Source organism: Dryobates pubescens, chromosome 9 (assembly GCF_014839835.1).
Source record: "Dryobates pubescens isolate bDryPub1 chromosome 9, bDryPub1.pri, whole genome shotgun sequence".
In the NCBI taxonomy this organism is placed as follows: Eukaryota; Metazoa; Chordata; class Aves; order Piciformes; family Picidae; genus Dryobates; species Dryobates pubescens.
In genome coordinates, this window is record NC_071620.1 from 30,395,746 (window position 1) to 30,423,232 (window position 27,487).

General features: G+C 41.0%; 1 protein-coding gene across 3 annotated transcripts; it reads left to right on the top strand.

Annotated features, from left to right (window-relative positions):
* Positions 1-739: 739 nt before the first annotated feature.
* Positions 740-26,733, top strand: GPLD1 (glycosylphosphatidylinositol specific phospholipase D1). 3 transcript variants are annotated; one of them, XM_054164010.1, is made up of 26 exons: positions 740-993; positions 3,678-3,730; positions 4,675-4,753; positions 5,617-5,714; positions 7,730-7,840; positions 8,105-8,153; positions 8,550-8,604; positions 10,012-10,119; positions 10,817-10,844; positions 10,933-11,072; positions 12,212-12,277; positions 13,418-13,538; positions 14,071-14,210; positions 16,344-16,530; positions 17,520-17,630; positions 19,262-19,336; positions 19,702-19,858; positions 21,293-21,434; positions 21,972-22,071; positions 22,165-22,258; positions 22,827-23,003; positions 23,126-23,182; positions 24,236-24,393; positions 24,650-24,676; positions 24,785-24,835; positions 26,022-26,733. In XM_054164010.1, the coding sequence occupies exons 1-26, from the start codon at positions 897-899 to the stop codon at positions 26,097-26,099; spliced, it is 2,559 nt and encodes an 852-aa protein (XP_054019985.1). In that variant the 5' UTR covers positions 740-896; the 3' UTR covers positions 26,100-26,733. The 3 variants fall into 3 exon arrangements, with proteins under 3 accessions (XP_054019985.1, XP_009901172.2, XP_054019986.1); XM_009902870.2 differs by lacking the exon at positions 23,126-23,182; XM_054164011.1 differs by lacking the exon at positions 7,730-7,840.
* The last annotated feature ends 754 nt before the right edge of the window (positions 26,734-27,487 follow it).

The following is a 27,487-nucleotide window of genomic DNA, read 5'->3' on the forward strand; positions in this document are numbered from 1 at the left end:
GCTTCTTGGAGCTCCGCTTCCCGAGTCCGATCGAGATGCTCCTCCGGAGGGAGAGGAGGGACTTGGCGTTTCGTGGCTTTACTTCAGGAGCACCGGACGGTGGGAGGCTGGGCTAGAAGAGGGCCGGTGGCCCCCGTCTCCGGCCTCTGGACCCTATGGCACCTGCGGTCAGTCTCTGGCAGAGGGCCATACAAGGCCACAGCCTAGTGCCACCATCTCGCTAGGGACCGGCGTGGCCATGCTATGCATGCCAGCCATGCCCGCAGACTGAGCAGTGGTCTGGCATTGCGGCCAGGCCAGGTTTGCATGGGCGATGTTTGGGAGCCACAGCGTGTCCAGCCTTTGCAGTAAGACAGATGTTCATAGCAGTATGTATGGCAGGACTACACTCATGATTTCCACCTGTGTATCAACTAGGCTTTCAGTTTGGATTGTAAGACCCAAACTTACGTATGCAGTTCCCTATCAGCTCACCAAAGTTTATGGATTTGTGTTGCCTACAGCTCAGGAGCTAGTGTGTTTGTACTGTATGCTGCTTTGGCAATTGGCTCTCATTTTTTGTGGAATCCTGCATAGCTGTTTTAAGACAAGTGCGCCATGATCTCGTGGGATGCTCTGCTGTGGTTTTGTATATTAACAGAACCCTGACTACGGCAGACAGCTACTAGAGTTCAAGAGGGGAAAATGCCTTCAAGTTACTTTTTTTTTTCCCCTTTTGTTTTATTATTTGAAATAGAGAAAATCATTGGTACAACATAGCCTTTCAAATACAGCAGTCGTCCACTTGCTGTGTCAGCAATATGTCTGAAAGAAAAAGACATGCTCCGTAACCTAGATTTCAAAGGTCACAGTGCTACTGCTCCAGGATTCTGAAATTTACAGTTTAAGCCAGCATCATGGCTGGCTTGAAGACTTGGTCTGTTTTGCTGCTTATACTGTACTGTTTCTGCCAGAGAGGTATCCCAAGTGGAATCTCGACACATGTTGAAATAGGTAAGGCACGTTCAGAATGAATTTTTTTGTATCTTTTGAGTTGCTTGGGAAGAGAAATTCACATTCATATGAAAAGCAAAGGGAGGAAGTGAAGTAATAAGCAAATGGCATAACACATAGGCTAGATGAGTAGTTTTGTTTAGGAATTTTGAACTTTTTACTGGTTTTGTAAGCAGAATACTCATCAGAGTGGTGGTGTATTTTTCTGTCGTCTGAAACGGGCATTATGTAACTGGAATGTTTGTGTCTGAGTCTTACGCAGACAGGGTTTGGTTTGGAGAAAGAAGAGGAATACTTTAGACAATTCATGGGACTGTTATATTTAAACCAGAAAATAACACAGATTGTTCAAATTGCCATGTATACATTTTGCTGTGTCTCCATAAAGTAGTCAAAATACTGTAGTGTATTTATGACTAACATCATGAAAATGTTGTATTATTGCGTGTGGGTTGCTATCCGTAGCCCGAACAGCTTTGTTTTGCAAAGGAGGAGAGAATTAAGAACATGAAAGTGGTGGAAATATTTCTGCCTTGAATTTCTTGTTTGGGTATATTGTTTTTAAAATCTGGTTTCTGCTTAAGTCTTGCAAGAGCACTCATCAGTAGTGTGAGGTTTTTCTGAGACATTTACTCACAATAAATGGTCAGTTTTGTTTATTCTCCTGTTTCTAAATTCATTGCTCAAACAGATGGTAAAATGTATGATGTTGTCTCTATTCAGGTCACCTCAGACTTGAGGTACTGGATACATGCAACTTTGAACAAGTCAAAAGCTGAAATTATTCATGGCTTTTGAGACTATATTCACTGAGTATTGTATCCTTGGTCAGCTTCCTGCAAACGTTCACTTTTCCTTAACAGCAGGTTAAGTAACCCGTGATAATTAGTAGAAGTCACATTGCCTGAGCTTGGTCAAGTGCATACAACTTTGCAAGCTCAGGGCTCTAATTACTGAGTACACACTTCAGAAAACTTGAAATAATAGATTTGGAAGACTAGAGTGCATTTGCATGAAAGCTACGATGAGAACAGCTTAGGGATCTGTCCCAAAGCAGCCATTTTTTTAAATCGTGTTTTTCTTTTCTCTAATCAAGGAAGCATACTGCAGAAAACCTGCATTTATATAGTTTAAAGATCTTGGTTGTAATGTGTACACTGAGTCATAGTTTACCACAAATTTTGTCCTTTCGTTTGAAATTGACATTAAACCGGGTTCAGCTCTCATGCTGCTAAAATCAGTGATTTTTGTTTACGTCCAAAGAAAAGTCTGTGATGATAAAGTACTGAAAGTTACTGCTAAATCCAAACACTGACTATTACACACACACAAAAAAAAACCCAACAAACAACCTAACAAACAACTAAAACTAATAACACCACCACAACAAAAACCCCACCACAACAAACTGTAGAAAGGAACTGCTTTGACTACAAACCGTCACCAAAGTCTGGACAGACTTAGGAAAGTACTTTTAAAACAGTGAAAAGCTCTGCCTGTTCAAAATGTTGATCATGTTCATGTGCTCAGCAGAGCTGTGTCCTACTTGCCACGGCTTCTTGATGGGGGCAGGTCTTAGTGGGGAGGTTCTTCCCCTGTCATCCTGGGACTCGAATCACACCTCTGGGACTTTGTGAAACCATTGGGATCCATCACAAACTGTCAAACGTAGACTCTTCCACACTGAAAAGGGAGGTCTGTGTTGAAACGGATGAATCTCAGTATTGTACACTTTTTATATTATTGTTTTCAAGTTATTCCTGTTTTGGTGCAAGATTGGTCCCTAAGGTGTCTTAATGTATTTGTCTAAGAATGGTTTAGATCAGGATAAAATTCATAGTGAAGGATCACTCAAACCCACACAGTTTTGTCCAGATCTTATTCCAGAATAAGAGTGCAGGTATTTTTTAATGATGTATTTGGTAAGGATCAAATTAAGTTCAGCAAGTCAGGGTTATCTTGATTAGTCTTAGTTTGTAAATAGCTTCAAGTCAGGAGTAAAACTTAATGTGAGAAGGAAAGCTGATATAACCCATGCATGCACTTTCAACCAAATCATTTTAGATGCAATGTTAGGTATTTTTAGAATAGTGTTGATAGAGCATCCCTGGCATTAGGAGACTTTGTTACAGAGAAGTGGTGTCAGTTTGTTTCATTCTCTCATTATGCTTGTTCAGTAAATATTTAGGCAGTAAGAATGTCTGTCTATTTAGTGACTACATAGTATTATTTACCTTGCTGGTTTTAGATTATTGTTGGTTTTCATACATGTTAAAAATTAATCAAACTGTTCAATATCTATGTTGATTTCTGAGGTACCTCTTTGAATGCTAAGGGCAGCAGTGAAACTTAACAAGACCTTTATGATTGGTACTCCGTACTTGCTGGCTGTAATCTTGTCAGTTCACTGCTGTAGCTCGGTTCTGGACTTCCCTTCAGTTTCAGCTTTCTTGGTCAGCTTGGGAACTGGGGATTATGAAGAGACTTAAAAGACCACAGTACCCAAATGTGCCACAGAAGCAGCACTTCCTTATTAGCTCTTTGGGAGACATTGTGTTTCATGTACTTGTGCCACTTGGCTTAGCTATGACAATGCAGCATCTTCTGGTTTGATAATGCTTCTAATGACACACAGGCCTGGCCACAGTACCTATAAATCAATACTTCAATGTCTTGTTTTTCAGCACACAGAGCTCTGGAATTTTTCATACATGAAGGGAGTGTTAATTATAGACAGGTAGGAAACATACTATTGCTTCATTGTGCACACTTTTCTTCTGAATGTTTTCCTGTGTGTCTTCTTGCCTTTATTATGAATTCTCAGTAATATGTGTGTGAATATGTTGCCTAGACAGTATTTTTACCTTTTCTATTAAAGATCACTTGACTCCTGAATGCTACTACAAATATGTAATATTTTTAGTATTGTGTGGACACTCTGTGTGGTCTCTTGCATGTTTTGCATCTTCTGAAGTCATACCCTCCATGCATAGTTGTAGAGGATTTTTGGAAAGATGATTTAATAACTGTAAGGACAGCAAAATGACAGCAAAGTTTTTAATTTAGTCCACCACATATATTATTTAGCAATTTCTGATTGATGCAAATAGGTGTTTCTTTTGTGGGCTGCAGAGCAGTGTAAGCATGTGGGCTGTTTTCATAAAGAGATAAATGAAACACACGTGTTTCGTGGTTAAAACCATGTAAAGAAGACCATTTTATATAACTCCAGCTTTTAGAATCATTGCATTGTTTTGATTGGAAGAGCCCTTTGAGATCACTGAGGCCAAACATTAAGCCAACACAACTTAAATCAAAGTAGGAGATCACTTCAAGGGAAGTGTTTAGATTGTCCACAGTATACAGCTATGCTGTGACTCAGAGGATGTAAGTTAGCAGCCTAGGCTTTGTTCTAAGAGGAGGTGGCTTCACCAGAATTGGAAGGTGACTTCACCAGCACCCAAGGTAGATCATATGAATACTTTCCTAACTAGCCTTTCCAATCACAATTTATACTGATTAATGTAGTTTCACTTAAAACCATTTGGGAGGTAGGTGGGGAAATGATGGAGGGGACAATGACACTGAAATGACTTTGGTATTTTATCAAAGTTATAGTTGAATGTCTTTTCATGCTGCACAATAACAATTATGAGTCTCTTTTCCCCCATCCTTTTCCAGTTGTTATTAAATCACCAAGATGCATTTCAGGCTGGGAGCATTTACCCTGATGCCTTTTATCCTCCAATCTGCAAAAATGGTAGGAAAAGCTTTATAAGTCCCAATATTGTAACAGTTGTATTTTAATGTGTCAATCCTGTTTAGTTGGGATGCAAATAGTTATGCTGTTAGAAATTAAGTATGGTCAAAAATACCTTCCATACACCATTTTTGTTAGTGTTTTGAGCCTTTTTGTAAAACTTTATAGGAGAGCAGTCCATGTAATGAAAATGGGTTTGGAAAGTAGCTTCTGGGTAAATTTAACTAACATGTAGGGCGATTTGACAGAATGATGCTCTTAGACTAAATTAGGTGAGTTTACTGAGTATTGTCTTCAGGAAAAACTGAGAGGAGAGAAATGCTCTTTTTTCTAAGTGTTAGGAAAAGCCTACAGGTAACTTCCATGGTAGGAAGTATTAGTTTCTATCAGATCAGTCATAAAGATGAATATAAAAAAAACCCTCACAAAGTCACAATAGTGTAGGACTTGAGGCCTTGAGGGAAGTATTAGTAACATCCTAGTTTAAAGCCTTTATTTTCCAGACTGCTGTCTTTGCCTTTCTCTGCTTCTTGTTTGAAATTAATGTCAGTCTTAGTTTTGTTTGTTGCAGTGGTTGTAAAAAGTATGACTTGACTTGCAGATGGTCCCCTGGTTTTTCAGCTCGAGTAGGTCAGCTCTTCACACAATTACAGAATCACACAAAACATTAGGGTTAGAAAGGACCTTGAAAGATTATCTAGTCCATATAAAAATACATATAAAAATACACCTCATCTGGCTCTTTTCATGTGAGTGGATTGCAAATTGAGCAAAAGTCTGTGTTTTTGCACATAGAAAAATTTGTATTTTTTTTCCTCTCCTCAAAGAATAAATCAAACATTAATCTAATTTCTTTACAATAGGAGCATTCCATGATGTGTCTGAGGACACTCACTGGTCACCATTTCTCAGTGCAAGTATTCAGTACATCAGAAGGAAATACCCTCAGCCTTGGGAAGAGGTAAAAAAAAAAATCCTTTACTTTTGATTTTGCTTCCTACTCTTTTCTTTGCTTGTACTTGTTGTTGCAGTTCCCCAGTTCTTGGGCATGTGTAGTAAAAAGACACATTTTTAAATTGAATCTTTACTGGTAAAGGAAACATTAAAATCCTGTTTTCTGCTTTACCAGACCAGAAGTTACCGTTTCCACGTGAAGTCTATCTATTGTGTTAAGGGATTGAAAAACATATGTAAATTTTTCTTACCGTTGTTGGGAGAATGGTTTGAGCTGTGGAAGTTTTGTTCCTATGGCTGCCTCGCAGGCAGTGCTGCATGTGGAGCTTACACAAGGAATCTAACCTTAGTCCCCTGCTCCTGCACCTGGGGTCCACCAAGGGACTTGAGGACCCTGAAGACTTCCTAGCAGTGGCACCAGGCATGCGTGGCACTGCCGAGTGGAGGGGCATGGCTATTTTTCAGCAACAGTGTGAAGTTTCAAAGGAAGTCACAGCGGTGCTGTGTGTGCGGCTGCTGGGGATCTGCTGGGGCCCAGTTGCTGCCCTGTTGTCACCCTGTTGCTGCCTTCATCTCTGGGAGCCCCTATTTCTCCTGTGGAGCTGCCATCTCTGCCACCTGCCGTCGCTGCTGTTCCTGAGCTGCTCTTTCTACTTTCTACTGCTGGCACTGTTCCTGCTTGCCACCCCTGCTTGTGCCGCTCCTGCTCGTGCCACTCCTGCTCATTCCCACTCACACTATTCCTGCTCGCGCCGGCACAGCACAGTGCTCCCTGCAGATCAGACCACCGTAGTGGTAGCTATGCAGCCTGTTAAAGAAAGTGTCTTGGCACATGACTCTGTTTTGAGTCTTAATTCTGTTTCCAAGAACATTAAGCTAGTCACAATAAAAGATCCAGCTGGACATCACTCAGAAGTTGGGCTCAGCCACCCCCTGCCCATCTGATATCTGAGGACAAGCTGGAAAGCAAGGGGCTTTAACCTCTGCCAGGTTATTCACCATTGGGTCATGACAGTTGTTTGCAGCGTGGCCTGGTGCTCAGGATATAGTTCACCAGTCCAAACTTTTGAATGTGATTGGTGGTCCTTGCATTTTTGTCAGACCTGGTTGAGTGTTTACCACTTGAAAACCAGATGTCTCCTAGAATTCTCACTTGTGAAACCTTGGTCTTAGGCCTGATTTACTCATGTTTGTGATACATGAGCTTCATAGGAGAAGCAAAACATACTGTCAAAAGTGAGAATGACTTTAAAAAGAGTGCTGCTTTATTTTCCTTACTGGATACTTTGCTGCTCTCTCTCTGCTCAGGAGGGTCATGCAGATAGAGCAGCATTTGAGAACATGCACTATTTAAAACCTAAACAAGCCTGTCTGCCGATTAATGGCTATTGGTGACACTGACCTTGTGAACTGTTGACCCTCACAATCTATAAATGCATCAAGAAATGTGATTCAGTTACAGCCTTAAAAAGATTTCTGAAACTTGCAGTGATTCAATGCAGAGAAGTCTTTTCTGGAGAAGTGAAATTTCTGTTGCTAACAAATTTATTCCAAATGCTGACAAATTTATTCCAAATAACTTTACTGTTTGTAGCAATAAGATGAGTGAAATAAAAGGTGTGAAATACAATCAGGTACTTTTACAGTGAACAGCACTTGCACAGAAATAGCTTTCTCCTCTTCATGTGCCTGCACCTCAGCCATGGTGGCAGAAGGGCTTGAAAGTGGAGGTGTTTGTCCCCAGACCTAAAAACCACTTCAGTGCACATCTAACTTGAAGCACACAAGTTGTCCTGACTTCAACCATGTGATTTAATGGCTTTGGACAGTATGAATTGCTTAAAGTTCAAGTCGCAAATAGTGACTCCAGCATGAAGGAGTGAGTGGCCAACACTTTGTCATTCTAAGTTCTTAGATTGTAAGTTTCATATCTATATCCTCATCTAATGTAAAATGCTCACCTCTTCTTAAAGCCAAGAGTAAAATTACTCACTTGACTACAAGTGGATTGTTGTTGTGTAGGCTACAGAGAAGCTGGTGGCTTTCCTGTTCGGAATTGCCTCACATATGGTGGCAGATGTGAGCTGGCATAGCCTGGGCATCGACCAAGGGTTTCTAAAGGCCATGGGAGAAGTAAGCCTGTATTATTCTGTTTATTGATATAGCTGGATGTAGTGATTCATAGCTGGGCTTTGGACTCTGTCGGGGAGGGAAGAGAAAAGTTTGGGAGCCCTGTTTATGATTTTCAGAGACATAATGTCACAAACTCCTTAAGAGCAAAGTTGGTCAAGCCTGAAGCCTGTGAACTTCAGAACTGCTTGGGCAATTTGGTTTTGCTCAGATGCTTGAAGGGATGGATGAGTAAAATAAAGGGACACTTCTCTTGTTTTTCTCCAGATTGATTTTCGTGGTTCATACTCAGAAGCTCACAATGCTGGTGATTTTGGTAATGTTTCAGTTTGCTGATTGTAGATCCTTCTATTTGAATAACCAGTCCCTTTCAAAATCGCAGTGGGTGATTCTGGTTCTTACCCTGTGCAATGCTGGAGTCAAGAATGAATCGCTCTCCTCCATAGCTTGCAAAACTCTGCTAAACCTGTCCTCATTGTCCAAGTTTCAGGTGATGTGATAAGGCATATGAGCAGAAAACACATGCTGAAAGGATGCTAAAATTTAAGTGGAATCACTGCTGTGGTTTTAAATTTTACATTATGCTTATTCTCTAGAAATATGCAGCATACTTTCAAGTGAGTCACTCTTCTATCCATGGTAGATACTTAACTGAATTGATTTCTTGGCCTTTGTGGGTTTTGGTTTTCTTTTTTCATTCTTCCATCCGCAGGAGGAGATGTACTGAGTCAGTTTGAGCTGGACTTCAGTTATCTGGCATCAAATTGGTAAGATAATGAGGTTACCTTCTTTAATAACTATTTCTGCTTGCTCTGTATACTCAACTGTGTTTTAACAAGATGCTGTCCTTTCTTTCAAAAGAAACTCATTTGGCTATTGGAACATTTCTGAGTTTGGTATTCCTTATATGTATATTTTCCGTTCCTTGACATGAAAAACTGGAAAGAGAGAATTAAATAGAGTTTTACATGCAGTATCATAGCAAGAAAGACTAAATTTTTTATCTATGAAGACACTTAAAAGTAATTATATAAAATTATCAGTGAAAAAGGTTTGATGGAATGTCCTAGCTGTTAGCTAAATAAGTCAGTTTAACTCAGAGTTCCATATAGAATTTTGGAAGTTGAGGATGTGTCGGGAAGAGAAGTCCATCGGCGAGGGGGGTGAGGGAAAGACTTGCAGCAATCAATATGATTGATAAGCAAGCTTCAACTTTATTGTTAGAAAGCACGGCTTATATAGCATTTCATCTAAATATGCACAAGTGTAATCATTTCATTGGCTATTAGTCCAGGGTTACATCATAATATTCAGCCTGGCTACAGTTAGAGTCTACGTGCAGATTCCTCTCTAATTAGCTACTTGTTTTACTTATTCTTTATCTATACTCACAGCTGCAAGCACAGCTCCAAGGTCACGACGACCCTCCATGCCCCATCCACACTTGCAGCTGCCAGCACATCCTCCAGGCTTCAAGGCCGTGGTAATCCCCTAATATCAGCGTATCTGCTCACTGCGAGCAGCAAACATTAAGATGGAGTACGGCCTACACACTTTGTTCAAGCAGCTGTTCCATAGAACTATGCCCCTGCGATTCAAGCCATTCCTCAACAAGGATGTTTCTGGTTATAGATACTGTGGAATTTGGACAGGTTTTAATAGCATAAAAAGAAGTTTTAAATGTACACATTTCCCCCCCCCCCCCATGTGTTTTAACTGAAGAACTCACATGTCTTTTTTTCTGCTTATAAAATAGGTCTTTTGAGTCATTTTATTTAAGTAGGATGTGGTTCTTCTAGGAGGAGATGGCACAGTTCATTAATAAGACTCCATCACAGCTATTTGACTAGGAGTAGATTTGGCACAGTGGAGAGCTGGAGTGCATCCTCCAAGATTGTGTTATCATCAAGCATGGGGAGCATAGAAACTCTGCAAGCAGTAGGCATAGAGGAATGATTCTGCAGGTTTCTGATTTTTGAACCTAAAACAAAGGATAGTGTTCTGCAGAGTAACTGCATCTGCAATCCAGGTCTTCCTGTCACTAATGAATCTTCATGACCTTCTACAGTCTTCTGAAATTTGGAATATTTTAAAGCAGGCTATTATTACAACTTTAATCTTTCATCAGGCAAGGTGGAAAATCTCATGTTAAAATACCTTCATCTTGGTTTTAGGTATGTTCCTGTCAAAGACCTAGCAGCAATCTACAAGGAATTTTATAAAAGAGAGATCATCAGTGAAAGCACAATTACTGACTGTGCTTACTTGCTGTTTCTTGAACTGTAAGTTGAATAGCTTTGTCTGGGGTTTTGTAAGTGAAACCTGTGTAGGAAAGCTATGATAATCCTATTTGAAATGCCTTATGCATCGAGGCCAGCAATATAGACTCCCTATTAGACCCCAGAATCATAAAACACCTGATGTTTCTTAATGGCTAGAATACACCTTTGCACCGGTTAATGGCTGTTCATCGTTAAACCACAAACTCAGCATCACAGCTATTTAAAACATTTATGCATTTAACATACTGATGCTCGTTTATTTGAGAACAGCTGTGTCTTCAGTTACTATTGCATTATGGCTTGTTGACAATAAAATTTTCATACACTGAGGGAGTAGTGTGCATGTGTAAATGTATAGCTTACCTACACTTCATGTAGATCCTTTCAAGTCTAAGAATAATTCAAAAGAGACTTGATACCTGACAATACCTGCTTTTGAGTATGCAGCCTAGCTGTATTCTTTATTTCAGTTGATTGCCAGTAGTCACACAGCATTTACACACAATGAATCCCTCCAAATTAAGGGCAGCAATAATGTTAATATCATTGCTTCTCACATTACAGCTTTTAAAAATGTATTAGCAACAAACAAGGAAGTGTAATGACGTGCCTAGGAAGTATTCACCACAGGGAAGGCTTGTAAATAACTATTTCAATAATTAATAGCAAATTTACTTCTGAAGGCTTTTTTTTCCAGGCATGGAGAAAGGCTTGCTGTTGCCAAGGTTGGTTTTCTGTTTTCTATACAAAAATGAACCTACACTATTCAAGACAAAGTGATCTGTCTTATTAAGTGTGTTGCTTGTCTCTTAGCTTTTTCCAACATACGCTCGTAAGTCTCCATTTCTGGTGGAGAAGTTCCATGAGTATTTCCTGGGAGGAGTGGATGACATGGCCTTCTGGACAAACAATATTTTTGAGCTGACAAGCCATATGCTAGAGGAAGGAACCAGGTATAGCATGTTTCCTGCAATATGAAACATAGGTAATCAAGTCCTGAAACCCCTTTAACTGTTCTTCTGAAGGCAGATTCTTTCCTAGAAGAGGTGCTGTGCTTTAAATCCTCCGCTGGGCAGAGATATTTCTGCGCCTTGAGTACATATTGGTTACATGTTCATGCTTCTTACCCCAGGCAAGGCCCTGGCATGCCTGGAGGTGTTCAAGAGGGGATTGGACGTGGCACTAGGTGCCATGGTGTAGTAGTCATGAGGTGTTGGGTGACAAGTTGGACTTGACGTTCTTTGAGGTCTTTTCCAACCCTGTTGATTCTGTGATTCTATGCCCAGCTGATAGTCAACAGGAAAAATTTGTGGCATTCTGTAAGATGTACTCACAGGCCTGCTTAAATGTTCCATAGCCATGCCCTCAAGTTCTGCCTGGTATGGCAGTCTGAGCTGTGTCTGTACCTTCTGGCTGCCATCATCAGCCAGCAAAGATGTCCCTTGCTTGGGGAGTTCACATATTGTGTTCAGACACTTAAGGCAAGTAGCATTAGAAAGACTAAGAGTATATCCTGTGATCCTGTATATTCTAGTATTGGAAGCCTAAACTTGTATTCAGAGTATTATGTTTTCATAGAAGATCTGGCCTTGTACTGCTCTGTTCCAAGGATAACCTTCACAGAATCACAGAGTCAGCCAGGTTGGAAAAGACTTCAGAGATCATTAAGTCCAACCTTACTATAAATAACTCTATAAGAACTACAGTGGTTATTCATTCATTCAGTTATATGGAAGATAACACTGCAGTTGTTTTGGGAAAATATATATAAAATACAGTATGACATAATATCCAGAATGGCACTTTCATTAAAAGTGCTTCAGATTAATAGAAATATTATGACATATTACACTAAATTTCCTTTAAGACTTATATAATGACATGGGAAATTCATCTAGAACCTATATAAGGTCATTAAAACAAATATCAGAGGTACTTCTACAAATTACAATGATGGTCTGATTTTGAATAAGTAGGATGTCTTGAGAAAACTGAAGACTTCTGACAGACCAGTTGGTAAGGATAAAAGTTATATTTTTAGTTTTCCTTCAATTGCAGTAAGATCTTTCACATGTGTTTCACATTTTTTTAGTGGCTGCTATCTACCTGAGAATCCTCTGTTTATAAACTGCACAAGAGAGCACAAGGAGAGTTACGTGTAAGTAAAGCTCTGAAGGTTCAAAGATTTACTGATGAATGGAGTCTTCCACTAATGTGGACAGTGAGCTACTGGAAATTAGAGATCTTTCAGTTTATCTTTTTCTGTGTGAGTTTGAGATTCTTTTACTGTGGATAAATAAGTTTCATTAATGGGAACTGTGTAGAACCTGGGTGAGATTTTTACCTTCCAGCCTTAGGACAAGAATACTTACCTAACACTTGAAGTGCTAAATCTTCATGCTTTATTTGGTTGTCACTCTTTCTTCTGCTAACCATGAAACTACTGGTTCATATTTACCCCTACCATACCTAAATTCTTTCCCAGTTTATGGAGAGAACTATGGAACTCAGCAGTAGGGAGCATAAGTACATGTATTCCTCTAGCAAAATGGCCAGCAGGAGCAGGGAGGTCATTCTGCCCCTGTGCACAGCACTGGTTAGGCCACAGCTTGAGTACTGTGGCCAGTTCTGGGCTCCTCAGTTTAGGAAAGATGTTGACTTGCTGGAACGTGTCCAGAGAAGGGCAACAAAGATGGTGAGGGGTTTGGAGCACAAGCCCTATGAGGAGAGACTGAGGGAGCTGGGGTTGCTTAGCCTGGAGAAGAGCAGGCTCAGGGGAGACCTTATTGCTCTCTACAACTACCTGAAGGGAGGTTGTAGACAGGCGGGGGCTGGTCTCTTCTCCCAGGCACCCAGCACTAGAACAAGAGGACACAGTCTCAAGCTGCACCAGGGGAGGTTTAGGCTGGAGGTTAGGAAGAAGTTCTTCACAGAAAGATTGATTTGCCATTGGAATGGGCTGCCCGGGGAGGTGGTGGAATTGCCATCACTGGAGGTGTCTGGGACGAGACTTGATGGAGTGCTTAGTGCCATGGTTTAGTTGATCAGGTGGTGCTGATTGATGGGTTGGACACGATGATCTCGAAGGTCTCTTCCTAGTTGGTCTGGTCTATTCTATTCTATACATCTCAAGGGAAAACATCTAAGCTGGTATCTCTTGAGAACTGCATTTACATGTGGAAGAAGTGGCCACCTGATTATATGAAATATGTTTGCTTCTCCTAACTTTGTCATAAAATAATCAACTCGTGAATTCAGTTATATGAGTTGTTTTTTACTGCCTTATTTATTTTGTCAGAAACAGACAATCAAAACTTGAGCCTCAAAAGAATGCAACTTCTTTGCTTACAAAACCACTTGAAAAGAACCTGACTTACACAGAGAGAGGAGTTCGCTTCAATATACAGTCTTGGGCAACAGTAAGTAAGAAGTGACAAATGTACCAGGTAAAATTCAGCTCAGAATAAATTTGTTTCAATTTCCATGTGAAATGCTGCATGGTGGAGCAGGGTCTCTGGATGTTAACAGTAGCCTCAGAGTTCACTTCATGGAGATTCCAGTGCTGTTGTTGATCTATGTATTTATATGCATATCATAAATACTCAATTTTTACACTTTACTCATTGTATAGTGACGTTAGAGGACATCTTGCAGTGCCAAAAATGACAGCATGTTTCCTTACTATTTACATTTTACAGAATGCTAAGAACACTTCTGGGGATTAAGTGGTCCCAACAAAGCAGAGAAGTGAACAATGAGCAATGCTTTTTTTTAGAGCATACAGATTTAATGTCTCTTTCTAAAATGCTTATGACCTGGCTTTAAGAGTCCACTTGTATCAGTGTGGTGATTTCTGCTGCTGATGGCTTTGTTTCTGAGGTACTCTGTATGTTCTGAAGTGTCAGCCTGTGTTTTAACCATTCTTGTGTCTCTTTGTTATTTTTATTCCAGAATTCACTCCGCTTTATAAACCAGGCTTTTGCAGCCAAAGTCTGGGGAGCATTAGCAGCTACACATCAAGAATCTTCTAAGCACATCTCCAAGCCTGTAGCTTCATATTTTCTGACTTCACCCTATGCTAGACTTGGATGGTTGGTAATTTTTTTTTTCCTCCCATCTCCCTCTTTTATTTATGAAAGTTTTGAGTACTTGCCAGAAGATTAATGTTTATTCTTTGGATACTCTTTAAACATGATAATCCAAATCAGTTAGTGGTACAAATCTGGCTGAATGGCTTATATTACAGAATTACAAAACTGTTTAGGTTGGACAAGACTTTTAAAGTCATTGAGTCCAGCTGTTAACTGTCTGTCCAGTACAACAAGTTAACCCATAAACCTTTCTTTCAGGTATTAGCGAAAATCTCTTTGTGTCAGTGCTGAATATCAAGAGAGAGGTTTCCGTTCAGGTGTGAATTCTAGTCAGATAATCCCTGTCTTTGGAAGGGTTGTCTTCTTGTTTGTTTTGGGTGTTTTAGTCTCTCCTTGGTGAGGGAGCTCAATGCTCTGTGTGTGATTTGGCTCAGAATGGAGGAACCAAAATTAGAACCAACATCAAATTCCAGTTCTGAACAGTACAGGAACATTGTTACCCTTTCTTGGTTATTGATTGGTGTTTGCCAAGAATTAATTGATTCTTCCAAACTCATAGGTAAATTCAAGGAAAGTGGCTTAGGTGATGAGGTGAGGTGAATTCTTAACTGGCTCAACAACAGAGTCCAGAGAGTTGTGATCAGCAGCAGAGTCCAGCTGGAGGCCTGTGGCCAGTGCTGTTCCACAGGGATCAATACTGGGTCAAATTTTTCTCCATATCTTCATCAGTGGCCTAGATGAGGGTCTAGAGTGTGCCCTCAGCAAATTCTCTTGCGGTACGAAACAGGGAGCGGGGTGGCTGGCATAGCAGAAAGCTGTGCTGCCATCCAGTGAGATCTGGATAGGCTGGAAAGCTGAGTGAAGGGGAACTTCATGAAGTTCAGTAAGGACAAATGTAGAGTCCTGAATCTGGGGAGGAATAACACCAAGCACCAGTACAGGTTAGGGATTGTCCTGCTGGAAAGCAGCTGCTTGGAGTCCTAGTGGACAGCAAGTTATCTTGTGGGCAAGAGAGGGCCAATGGCATCCTGGGGAGTATCAAGAAAAGTGTGTCCAGCAGTTCTAGGGAGGTTTGCCTCTGCCACTCTTCTGCCCTGGTGAGACCACACCTGGAATGCTGTATCCAGTTGTGGGCTCCCCAGTTCAAGAGAGACAAGAATCTACTGGAGGGAGTCCCAGTGGAGAGCTATGAGGGTGACTGGGGGACTTGGAACATCTCTCCTGTAAAAAAAGACTGAGGGAACTGGGACTGTTAAGTCTTAAGAAGGCTGAGAGGGAAGCTTATTGTCTATAAATATCTGAGGGATGGTTGTCAAGATGAAGGTTGTGTTCTCTTTTTGGTGATGCCCAGTGATAGGATGAGGAGCAATGGGCACAAGCTAAAACACAGGAGGTTCCGCCTCAACATGAGGAGAAACTTTTTATGGTGAGAGTGACAGCACTGGAACAGGCTGCCCAGAGACATTGTGGAGTCTCCTTCTCTGGAGTCTTTCAAAATTCTCCTGGATGTGTTCCTGTGAGGCCTACCCTAGGTGATCCTGCTTCTGGCAGGGGGTTGTACTCAACCTCTAGAGGTCCCTTCCAGCCCCTAACATTCTGTGATTCTGTGATCACTGGTGATGCTTAAGTGTGTTCTTGGAAACACTCTGAGACTAATAGGTAGTTCAAAGATAGAATCAGGACACAGAAAGAGGCATACTCTTTCTGCTTCACAGAGAGGTTCTAGGGCTTCTGGCCCCCAACCAGGGTGAAACTGCCACAACCTGTTACTGAGACCTATGATCTGTTTGCGTAGTTTAATCTTTTGTATTCTGTGTTATATGCAAGCAGCTCTTTTTCATGCTCCTTGCTCTGATTGCTCTCGGGTACCTTGTGTCCATAAGTAAAAAGCAATTCCTATAGATCTCAGACACATTAATGGAAGATGAATGTTCAGGGCTCTGTTTGTATTTAATTCAAGGAAACAAAAAGTCAGATATATAATGTGAAAAATGCCGTGTAGATTTTTACGAAAGCAGATGAGGAAAAACAGGTGTTGGTTTACCTGAAAGAGATAAAAGTGTTTATTTTCTGGTAGCATTGTGGTAGTTTAGAAGCTAATGCTATGATTTTGTTGACTTCCTTGCTGTACAGGGCAATGATCTCAGCTGACTTAAACCAAGATGGGTATGAAGATCTGGTGGTTGGAGCACCAGGGTACAGCACGTTGCGTCACATTCAGATAGGACGAGTGTATGTGGTCTATGGCAACCAATCAGGTTTGCCACCAGGGGATATGGATCTTGATGGGAAAGCTGACCAAGTACTACAGGGTCATCAGGTGAGAGGTCAAGTCAGATATTTGGGTTGTTTGCCTGAAAATATGGTCAATTTTGCCTGAGCAACAGTGTCATTAATATGTATGAGGATTGTTCCCAAAATGCCTCTCCTGGTAAAAAGATATCGTACACTTTCCATGAAAATAAGTCACAGGAACAATTAAAGCAATCTGTAGTTTCACTTTTATTACTGTGCCAGGTAAGGTCATTACTTGCCACACAGAAGATAATTTGCCTTCAAATAAAACTGAGGTACTGTCTCTGACTCACAGTATGTCTCATTTGGGTCCCTGCTTGTAAGAAAATATTGTGATTTTCCCTTTATTTTTCCTTTAAAATTACTCATTCTAAAATTAATTAATCTAAAACTATTAATTATTAATAAATATAAATTCCTTTGAAGCTACCTTTTTTCATTAATTGATGAATTCTCACAAAACCATTGTTTGGCTTTACCAAGACTGCATGCTTTAGGAAAAAGATAAAACTACAATTTGATGTGACGAATGACTTGTAACTGAGAAGCAGGACCAAATGATCTTGTTGAGTAATAAAGATGATCCTTTGTGGAAAAAGTCTTTAATCACAAAGGAAAGAACAGACAGAGATGGGATACATTTGTTTTAATTTGTTTTAAACCACTTACAGTGGTTTAGTGGTTCACAGTTACAATGCTCCTATAAGAAGAAATCATAAGCTTAATGTCAATGCTGCACTAGGCACAGAAGAGAAAATAGCAAAGCAGCACCATATTGTGGTGTTATATTTTTAACAATTCCACATCCTCAAACAGAGAACAGTTGACTCTGAGCTAGTGCAATTAGTATGAAAATTACTACTTGTGAGAACAGTGACCCTAAGAAAATCTTAAGAGTTGTTGGGATAGACTTTTGTCACCTCTGCTCCCAGTTCCAAGATTGCAAATGTGTTTTTGATGATTTTGTCCTGAAAACAGCTCTTATTTTTGTGAGAGCAATCTCTCTTCTTTTAGCCTTCAGGAAGATTTGGTTCTGCCTTGGCAGTCCTGGACTTCAATGAGGATGGAGTGCCAGATCTGGCAATTGGAGCACCTTCTGTGGGATCTCAGTTTCTTACTTACAAAGTAAGCCAAACAGATGGGCTTGTTGTTTTTTTTGTGTTTTTTTTTTCCCCTTCCAAACAGAATATTTTTTTATTGCTATACATTTTTTTTAAACAGTGAAATGAGAGAATTTCTGTTGTTGCTCAAGGTGACATTGTGACCTTTGTTCGTACTTAGACTAGGGACGGCTACCTGCGTTTTTCTTTCAGTGGCCTTTGTGTGCATTAGAAATCCAAATCAGATTGCAACTTTGCAGCAGTGATACACTGGAAATGTAAGGAGCTATTCATGAAATACATGTGTAGCCTTTTAATTTAGGAACAGAGAGTCTGGGATGGACCTTGTGGGTTCAGTGACCCTTGTCATCTGCTGTCACAAGTCAATAGATGACATCTAAACCATGATATGAACACAGACATACTTGCTAAAATAATCAAGTTACAGAGGCTTGATGACTTGCAGCTTTACCAGATGTATTGGTTGTAGCTGGTTGGTTTCACACAGAGGAACTGGGGGGGAACTACCCCACCACTGCCACAGTGGTGAAGTTATTCAGCAGCATGCTGACATGATACTCACTGCACATAGAAAGGACTGGCTGGGGAGAAAGGGATTTATGGGATTTGGAGTCTATCCTATGGCTTCTAAAGTTGCCTCTTCCAGGTTTTTCTTGCTTTTTCCCTGCTTCTGCATGGGGGTGCTTTCATTCTGGCTCTGTTTTGCTCGTGTCTGAGGTTTGTGTTTTGTCAGTTCCCATGCTGCTACATACCACAGTATTTTGCTTTGTATTAGCTGGTACCAATAAATCTCCCTTAGCTCAGCTCTGTCTCCTGGGTCTTTTTTTTTCCTTGCCCACCCAGAGCGGGGGGAACAGGGAGAGCATTGCAGTAGCGGTTCAGTGGTAGAATTCTCACGGGCTACACAGGAGGCCCTGGTTTGATTCCCAACCTGGGATGTTGTCAGCAGACTGTTAGAGCTCAGCTGCTGGCTGAGTTAAAACCAGGACAGCAGGTAAGACCATGTCGTGGTTCCTGAATATTTTCAGCTCGTGCAAACTGAGAAGCAAAATATTTGTGTTTAAACTTCCTCCATTAAGCTTAAAATTCTTCAGAATTTCAGACACCAGTTTAGCTGGCTAAATAGGAATTTAAATACTTTTATAGAAAAGGATTGGACGTGGCACTTGAAGCCATGGTTTAGTTAGTCATGAAGGGTTGGGTGATAGGTTGGACTTGATGATCTCTGAGGTCTCTTCCAACCTTATTGATTCTATGTAGATCCACTAGTTTGGCAAGTTGCATGCATCTGTTGTGCCTGCCACTGCATGCCATTGCATTAAGAATTCAAAAACTTCTGAGTCACCTGAATGTGTGTATAACAAATGTAAATACACAGTGTACTGTCCTTCCTCCTTATCCACAGTATGATGAAAATATACTTCTCTAGTTTGTTGCCTGCTGATAGCTGTACCCCTTACAGCGTTGGTGGTATTTGGGGTGGAAGAGACAGTATTATGAGAAGGCTCCAACAGGGAAAATGCTGTTCATAGCCCTTGTAGAGCTGGTTCTCTTCTTGTGCTTTGTTTTGGGTCTCATACTTGGTGCTGACATGCAGATGCTTTCATGCTGTGTTTGTTTTTTCCTGCTGTTTAGGGTGCTGTGTATGTCTATTTTGGCACTGCAGGAAGAGGCTTGGCATCTCAACCCAACATTACCATAACTTGTCAGGTATTATTGACCAGAATAATAGAGGGCTACACAAGCAGGAACTGAGATAAAGGGGAATGGGCTTAAGGGAAAAGAATATTAAGAAAGAATTTAGACTGATGGGGATTGTACAAGAAGGTGCTTGTCCAGGCTGGTTGTAAGTGGGAGAGTTATTTGTATTCCAATGCGGGGGAAGCAGCAGGGTGAACAGAAAGATGTACAGACTTCCAAAGAAACAAAGAAGCCAAAACTGAAGCCAGGGAGTGGGAGGGCAATTTAGTCAGAAACAGGCAAAAAGTTAGTTCTTTAGAAGTTAATTGTTCTGTTTTGTTACAGAATTGATGGTTACAGTTCTATTTCAGGATTAAACTAATTTTTTATTGCAGTACACCTACTGTAATCTTGGCTGGTCCCTCCTGGCAGCTGATGTTGATGGGGATGGAAATGCTGATCTGGTTGTGGGCTCTCCATATGCACCTGGTGGTGGGCAGCAGAGAGGGCTTGTGGTTGCATTTTACTCCTATTTCAACAGGAGTGACCAAGGTAATATTTGAGTAACTTACCTCTCCCATATTTTATGTGACTGTTCATTTGTTCCTAATTAATTACAGGATAATTCAGGTTCAAAGAGATGTCAAAAGGCATCTAGTCTAGCTTCCTGCTCAATAAGGTAGTGAAGTCAGACCAGATTGCTCAGAGCTTTATCCAGCTGAGTCTTAAAAACCTCCAATGACCAAGATTGTGCATGCACTCTGGGCAGCTGTTCCACTTCTTGTTATAGCCAGTATGAACCTCTCTTGTTTCAGCTTATGCTTGTTATCTATTGTCCTCCCACCATGCACAGTGAAGTCAGAAACACAAAAGGCTTTGAGTGCCCCAGAATACTGGGAATATCCGGTACTGCCAGGCTATTCTTAGGTCCTCTAAAAACCTTCTCTTCTCTAGGTTGACTAAGTCCTGGTCCTCGGTCTCTGCTCACAGTTCAAATGCTCCAGCCCCCAACCATCTACAAAATTTGCTCCAGTTAATCCACATCTCTCCTGTTTTGTGGGATCTAAAATTGGACAACGTATTATGGTGTTGTCTAGTGAGAAGTAAAGAGGGAATGATTGCTTCTCTCAGTCTCTTTGCCATGCTTGTGCTTGGATGATGCTGTTGATCATCCCTGCTGTCAGAGCCTCGTGCTCAGCCCTTTGCCCATCAGGATCTTCAGGGCCTTTTCCACATGGCTTCTTCCCAGACAGTCAGTCCCCAGCCTGTATCACTGCAAGGGCATCTCCTTTCCTAAGGGGAGGGCTTTGCATTTGTCCTCACTAAATTTTATGAGGTTTCTGCCAGCCTGCTGAGTCCCTCTGAATAATAGCCCTGCCCTCAAGTGATAGCACCCCCAATCTCCTGTCATCTGCCAGCTTCGTGAAAGGGCATGTTGTTGCCTTCTCCAAATAATTCATAGAAGTGTTTAACAGAATGAGTGTAAAGATAGACCCTTGAAGGCAATCACTGTAGCTTACTCCATGTAGAATTAGAAACCACAAGGAAGATGAGTTTAGAAACACTGCTAACTGACATTGTTGCAAAACCAAATCACAGAATGAGGCATATCAATTGAGGCCAGAATTATCAGAACCTCCCCTTCCCATCACCCTTGATGAATTACAAGCTCTGATAAACAATTTCAATGTTGTCCTATCCCTATAAGGAATCACTAGTTTAGGGCAGGCTTGACTGATAGCTTTTATGTACTTTGTGTAGGCTGGTGCAGGATTTAGAAGCAGGCTGTGTTAAATAAAGGCTTTCACCAGCTAGTAGAGTTGCAGACTGAGCAAATGAAGTTAGCTGGTGCCATACATCATGGATGGTGTGACTTCACGTACAGAAACTTCACGTAGGATGAATCAGTGGAGGATTGCTAATAGATGTTTTTTCTATGCCAGGGGACACCAAGATTTAATTCATATTTTTCTGGGGTTTTTTGAGGACTTCTGTCAGTACAGGATGCCAACTGGATAGTGAAGGGAGAAGAAAACTATGCTTGGTTTGGATTTTCACTTGCCAGCTGCCAGCTGGAGAACATAACTTTACTGCTTATTGGTAGCCCTACCTTGAAGAGTTGTGCTGGGTATGTTGCATGTGACAACCTGCTCCTTCCTCCATTCTGCCCTACTTCAATGTTTAAGATTTGTCATAGAGTAGACTTCTGGCGTTTTTAGGAAGTTTCCTCTTTGTCCTGCTTAGCATATTTCTATTAAATTCATGTTTTTATGTCTTCACCCTTCCTCATGAAGAGAGGGATCTTTGTTCTTTAGAGACAGTCAAGAATTTCTTGGGTTTTCTTGGGGAGGGGGAAAAGGAGCACAAAATGCTGACAGGTAATCACATCTAAAATAATCCTAAAGGTAGCACTTCCTTTGCTTTTTTGAAGCAAACCAAATGCAAGAATGTTACTGGGTGATGGAGAAGTGGACAGGCAGATGAAGTCTGCGCTCCAAACATCGTGTAACTGATTACAAGCATGGATGGGAATTCCTGAAGTAGATTTCTAGAATTTGGCAGCCACTATTATTTTAAGAGAAAAGGGGAAAGTATTTTAAGAACAGCAATCCTAGATGAATGCATGGAAATATGTTGTTACATAAAAATACATTTTGCATTGCAGTTCAAGCTGCAAGCCCTCCTCATCAGATGTCAGTGTTGGGAAGGTGTATGGGTATAACCCACCAAGCACAGAGCACTGGTTTGCAGTAGCTGGCAACAAGGTAGGGCTCTTTCTGTGCTGTGGGATCTTAGGAATAATTTAAAGTGAAGTGACATTCTGGAGAAATGACATAGGTGTCTTAAAAATCTAACAGGCGATGGGCAGAATGGGCTTGTCTCTGGCTAGTGGTGTCATGTCTGTGGCTGGGATCACAAAGACAGTTTTAGTGGTGGGTGCACCTACTACAGGTATGTACTGAAAACTGGAAAGCATTTCTGCTTTGGGGCCTCCGTTCCTGTATGACCAGAGGAGAGATACAAAATTGAAAGTTAGAAAGGGGCCTTTAAACTGCCACATAAGAAATCAGAAATAGCCACTGTGACCACCTCTAAGTGTCTTACATGTAGTCCTCTCTACTATGCCTCAACTTCAATGTGTTTCTCTTTTTTTCTCTTCCCTAAAATTAGTTTAGCAGCATTGCTACCTTGTGTTTTATGTAGCAGCAATTTGCTAGTAGAGCATACTTTTTCCTGACATTAAAATGGCACAGTGTTTTGTCCATACTCTGGCAGTAGACAGTAAGGAATTAGGAAGCTCAAAATGAGGAACTCTGTATTTAACTTGAAGGCTCCCCTGGTACTATTGTTAAGAGATTATTTCTATGGTAATTAATGCTAATGCCATATAACACTTCATCTTGTTTCATACTAATTTTGCCTGTGTTATATAATGCTAGCAGTACTTGCTCTCAGTGTATTCCAGGTATTAAACCTGTATTCCTGTGTGTGATGCTCAACCTCTGTTACTTTTTTCCAGACAGCATGTCTAGGATTTCATTTATATCCTCAGTGCTGCATCAAGGTGGTCTGGCCCTAGTATATGATCTGACAGACAGCACCAAGCCATCTTTGCTCAGCACATTCAGTGGGGACAGGAGGTTTTCTCGCTTTGGAGGAAAAGTATACTTAAGTGACCTGGATAATGATGGATTAGGTAAAGCTTGATGAATCTAGATCAGAGTTGCAATGTTTTGCTTTTGGCAACGGGGAGACTGGTCACCTAAATATTAACACACATGCTAAACAGAGTCTGCTTCCTTGTTTGGCTTATACCAGTATCCTATTGTGCCTTGTGGGGAGGCATTTCTAAAAGCCCAAGCAACTCAGTGTTGGGTAGATTGAGGGGTAAATTTAGTAAGAGATGAAGCCCCTTGCATTCTAGCCCAGTCCTCAGAGATCAGAGGGGCTAGGTGCAGCTGGAGTTACCTCTCAGTAGGAATGCCAGTTAGGATGGGTTGCTATAGGTCCAACACCCTGCAGCCTGGTTTTGCTGCAGACCCAGTTCTCTTCAAAGGGAGCTGATGGATGCCAAATAACAACACAATTTTCCTGTGATTATGGGTCCAACACCAGATGATTGAACAGCTCACTTTCCTGTAGGTCTGGTTGTATTTAAGCAATCAGATACATGAATACCAGGATTTATTTACACTTGCAACATACATACAGATTCTTTATGATTGGTGGCAAGAGGAATTTAACTGCAGAACTCACTGTACAGCTGTTAAGAAAATGCAATTGTCATTACAAATGTAATTACCCTGGCCAAAATACACTTGGTAGCACCGAGGTCACACCTTACCAAAAGGCATCCCTTCTGGGGAGGGTAAGGAGGACAAAACCCATCAATGTGTCCCTAAGGCTCTATTGTCCCACCCACATGTTGGACTCCAAAAGGGCTAGTATTTATACTTTGGTTTTCTATTGTGTAGTGTGAGGATGAGACTGTAGCCACTCTGGGGGCTTCTTGGTTGCACAAACACTTCTTCATGAGCCTTTCAGACTTGATGTCTTCTGCTGGGGTGGGAAATGAACTTCTGCCAGTTAAGGTTGATTGTGGCCTGGAATAGTGAGCTGTTGCAATAAGAAAGACAAAAGGAATGCCAGAGCATTGACCAACATTGCTTTTTTTTGATCCCATCACAAACACAGACAGCTGGGCCTTCTTCCAGGCACAAGGTCTGTTTTGGACCTGGATGCTTAGCAGCAGTTATGCTTTCCCATTTCTGATATTTGTGCTTCCAACAGTCAGAAACTGAAACATTTAAACTGTCATCATTAATAGGAATTGTGGTGTCTAGAGGTATGCCAATGCCGTGTCTTTTGTGTTCTGGTCTAGTGTTGTTCCACTTCTGATGTATTACATCAATCTTACAATCTTTGCAGATGAAATGATCGTGACATCCCCGCTGCGAACTACAGATATCTCAGTCCTGTTTGGGGGGGCAGCTGGCCGTGTTTACATTTACAATGGAAACCAGACATCCTCAGGGGATGTGACAGGCCACTGCAAATCATGGGCATCTCCCTGTCCTGAGGACTGGGTAAGAAAACATACAAGTGAAATCAGGGCATGAGGTCATAACGACAGCTAATCAATTACATCCAGTACAAATATCTCATGCATTCCAATTTTGTTTCAAGAAACTGAATGTTTATGTTTCTGAATCTGTGTGATTTGGCTCTTCCTGTTTGTTCTTGAATTACTTTGCTGTTTACCAGCTAAGGTTATTGCACCAGTCTTCTACACTGCTAGTGTGGTTCTTTCCACTGACTTGTTCTTTTTTCCCCCTTCTTCAGGCACAGTATGTCCTGATTTCTCCTGAGGTAAGTAACCAGAAAGCAGACTGCTGAGAGAAACAAACAAGCAAACTACTAACTTTAAAAAAAATTAACACAAAAAATTTAATTATAACAAGCAATGTTATTTTACAGGAACTATCAAGATTTGGGAGTTCTGTTATCTCTGTGAAATCTGAAAGAAAGGTGAGAAAAATTACTGCTCTTGGTTGCTTCCTAACATCCTTTTACCTCACTTGCGTATAGTAGCAAACACCTCATATATATCTTACTCATTTGCAGAAGTCTGAAGTGCTTTGCATAGTTAATTAGGCTTTCATTTAAGTTACTCTCCAAACTGATAAAACTATTCCATAGGTGAAGGAATGCGTTGCCAAAACGTTGGCATCTGACACGTGAACTGAGGCATCAGTTTGAAACGGCCTGAAATCTAAATTACTTAGGAGTTTGCTGAAAGGTTTCATGGTAAATCCAGTGTAGCTGCCAACTGGCTTTACTGTTCATACCAAGTTGCATGCAACTGGGATGCTCAGCTATGGAATAAACCAGGCACCAAAACACCCCATTTTAATATTTACAGGCTCATGGCCCTAGCTATCACTTGCAGTGAACACTGTTCCTATGTCAAGCATTTCCAAACAGAGAGAGGTCCAGTTCTTACCTGAGATTTTGGATGTTTGTGCAGCTCTTCATTTCCCTCAGATGCCTGTCATTTTTACCAGAAGTCAATCCCTATGTTTGTATGATGCTCTGAGGACATTTTTTTTTCATCTGGAAGGTTACTTAGTGTTTTTTCACCTGAGGGAAGTCCAATATTCTGGTTACTCTGACATAACCTGAGAACTGAGGTCCTTAGTGCGAGTACTGAAAAACCCTCAGCACTAGGCTGAGGAGCTGTGCAACTGGTCTTCCAGTAAATGGTGTTGGACTTCTTACTGTTAAAACATGCAGTGGAGAAACCCCTGGAAATGTAAATGCCTCTATGTGAGGTTATGGTGCATAATCCACCACCCAACACACAGGCCGGTTTCTCATTGAGTGTGAGACCATTCTCCAAGCAGTTGTGTTCCTTCTGTGGCACCAGTCCAGTCCACACTCTATCTTCCTCTGTATTGATCTTACCTCTGAGAAACAGTTTGTATTGGCAAGAGATTTGATTTGCCCCAGTTTCTTGCAGCTCTCCAAATGGAGCAAGTGTCAAATAATTTTGTTTACCAATATTCTGATGAGGTAGATTGCTTTCTCATTTCTCCTTATCACATTTCTATATGACACTACTGATATGGACAAAATCTGGTTTCCATTAGGGAAACTTAAGGCAATCATGCAATTGAAGTTGTGTTTTGCTAACCCTTGTTCTGTGTCTCTGCAGAAAGAAATTGTAGTGGCAGCAGAGAGAAGTTCGGCGAAAGCTCGACTTGGTGGAAGGCTTTTTATCTACTCACTCTAACGTTCATGGTAGCCTTTAATACCAGAGCACAGCTGGTCTTTCAGTGAAGAATCTGTAGAATTTGTGATACTTTCCTTAACCCATGCAAACCAGCAGACAGCAGAATTTTGATAGGTGTTCTAGATGGACAGATAGGGTCCCTATAATGAAGGGATAGTCATTTTTTTAAAGCAAAGGAGAATGTAAACATTCATGGTGGCTTTGACTTACAAACCAACCAAAGCTTTGTCAGTCAGGTACAAGCACAAATCGATTCTGTTGTGAGCAGTAGCACCACTTAACCTAGAAAAAGCAAGCTGGTCTCAAAACCTTTTAGAGGCTGAAATGAGCAGGCTAAATTTTAGTAGCGATATTTGGCTGTATAAGGTATGTTCAGTGGTCAGCTTCTTTACTGGTCAGATTTTAGCATTTTGACAAAACCATAGAAGAATACAGATAGGGACTGTTACCAAAAGTTGGTGTCAAAATAATAAGCATGGAGGAGGAGCTCCTCTAAGCCAGACAGAAAGGTGAGTGCCAATCAAAAGGATTGCTGCTGTCTGTAACAAGTCCCGAAGCCTGCATTCAGGGTGCAGAACAGCTGGGATCTCCCAGGGAGAAAAGCACAAGCAAGACTGATTACATCTTAAAAAATGCTTTTGCACTTGTGCTCAAGACTGACATCCTGACTTTGTTTTATATAAAGTTTCATGACCATGGTAATTCAGAATTGTTAACAGCCATTATTGTGTAACAGTATTGTCTTTGACTAATTAATTTTGTATGATGCAGGTTTAACATGTGCATCAACTATCTATTAAACAATTTAAGCAGCAAGATGTGGTGCTGTTCTTACCAACACTAGTCTGTGCACAACATAGATGGATTTTTCCCTTTCTTACCTCTTTTACAAAAACAAGGAAGCACAGAATTCTGGAGGCTATACTCCAAGGTGACACTCCTTACCTTACCTTTGTAGGAATTCTCTCTCACACACGGAGACAATATACAGCCTCCACTGGCTTTGGTGGTTTTTTGTTTGTTTGTGGGGGTTTTTTGTTTGTGAAGGTAGTTTTAATGCACATGAGTGCAATTTGGTTACTTGAACTGTAAGAAAACCATTAAACATAGGCATATGTGTGTGTAGAGAGAAAGGCAGTTGTGTCTCTCAGTGCTTTTATTGTGCTTTTCATCAGCCATGTACAGGAAAACAAGCCAATACGGTTCACAGAAGTTTCTCTGCACAAAAGACAGAGCTTGGAAAGCTTACATGAAAGCATCCCAGACAGCTGCAGCTGCACATTTCAGTAGAGGCCTAATACAACTTGGTTGAAAACATCAGCATCCATATCCCTTTACCCACCAGTCTAAGGTATGTAAAACCACTGGTTTTTTTCTACTGAATTGCT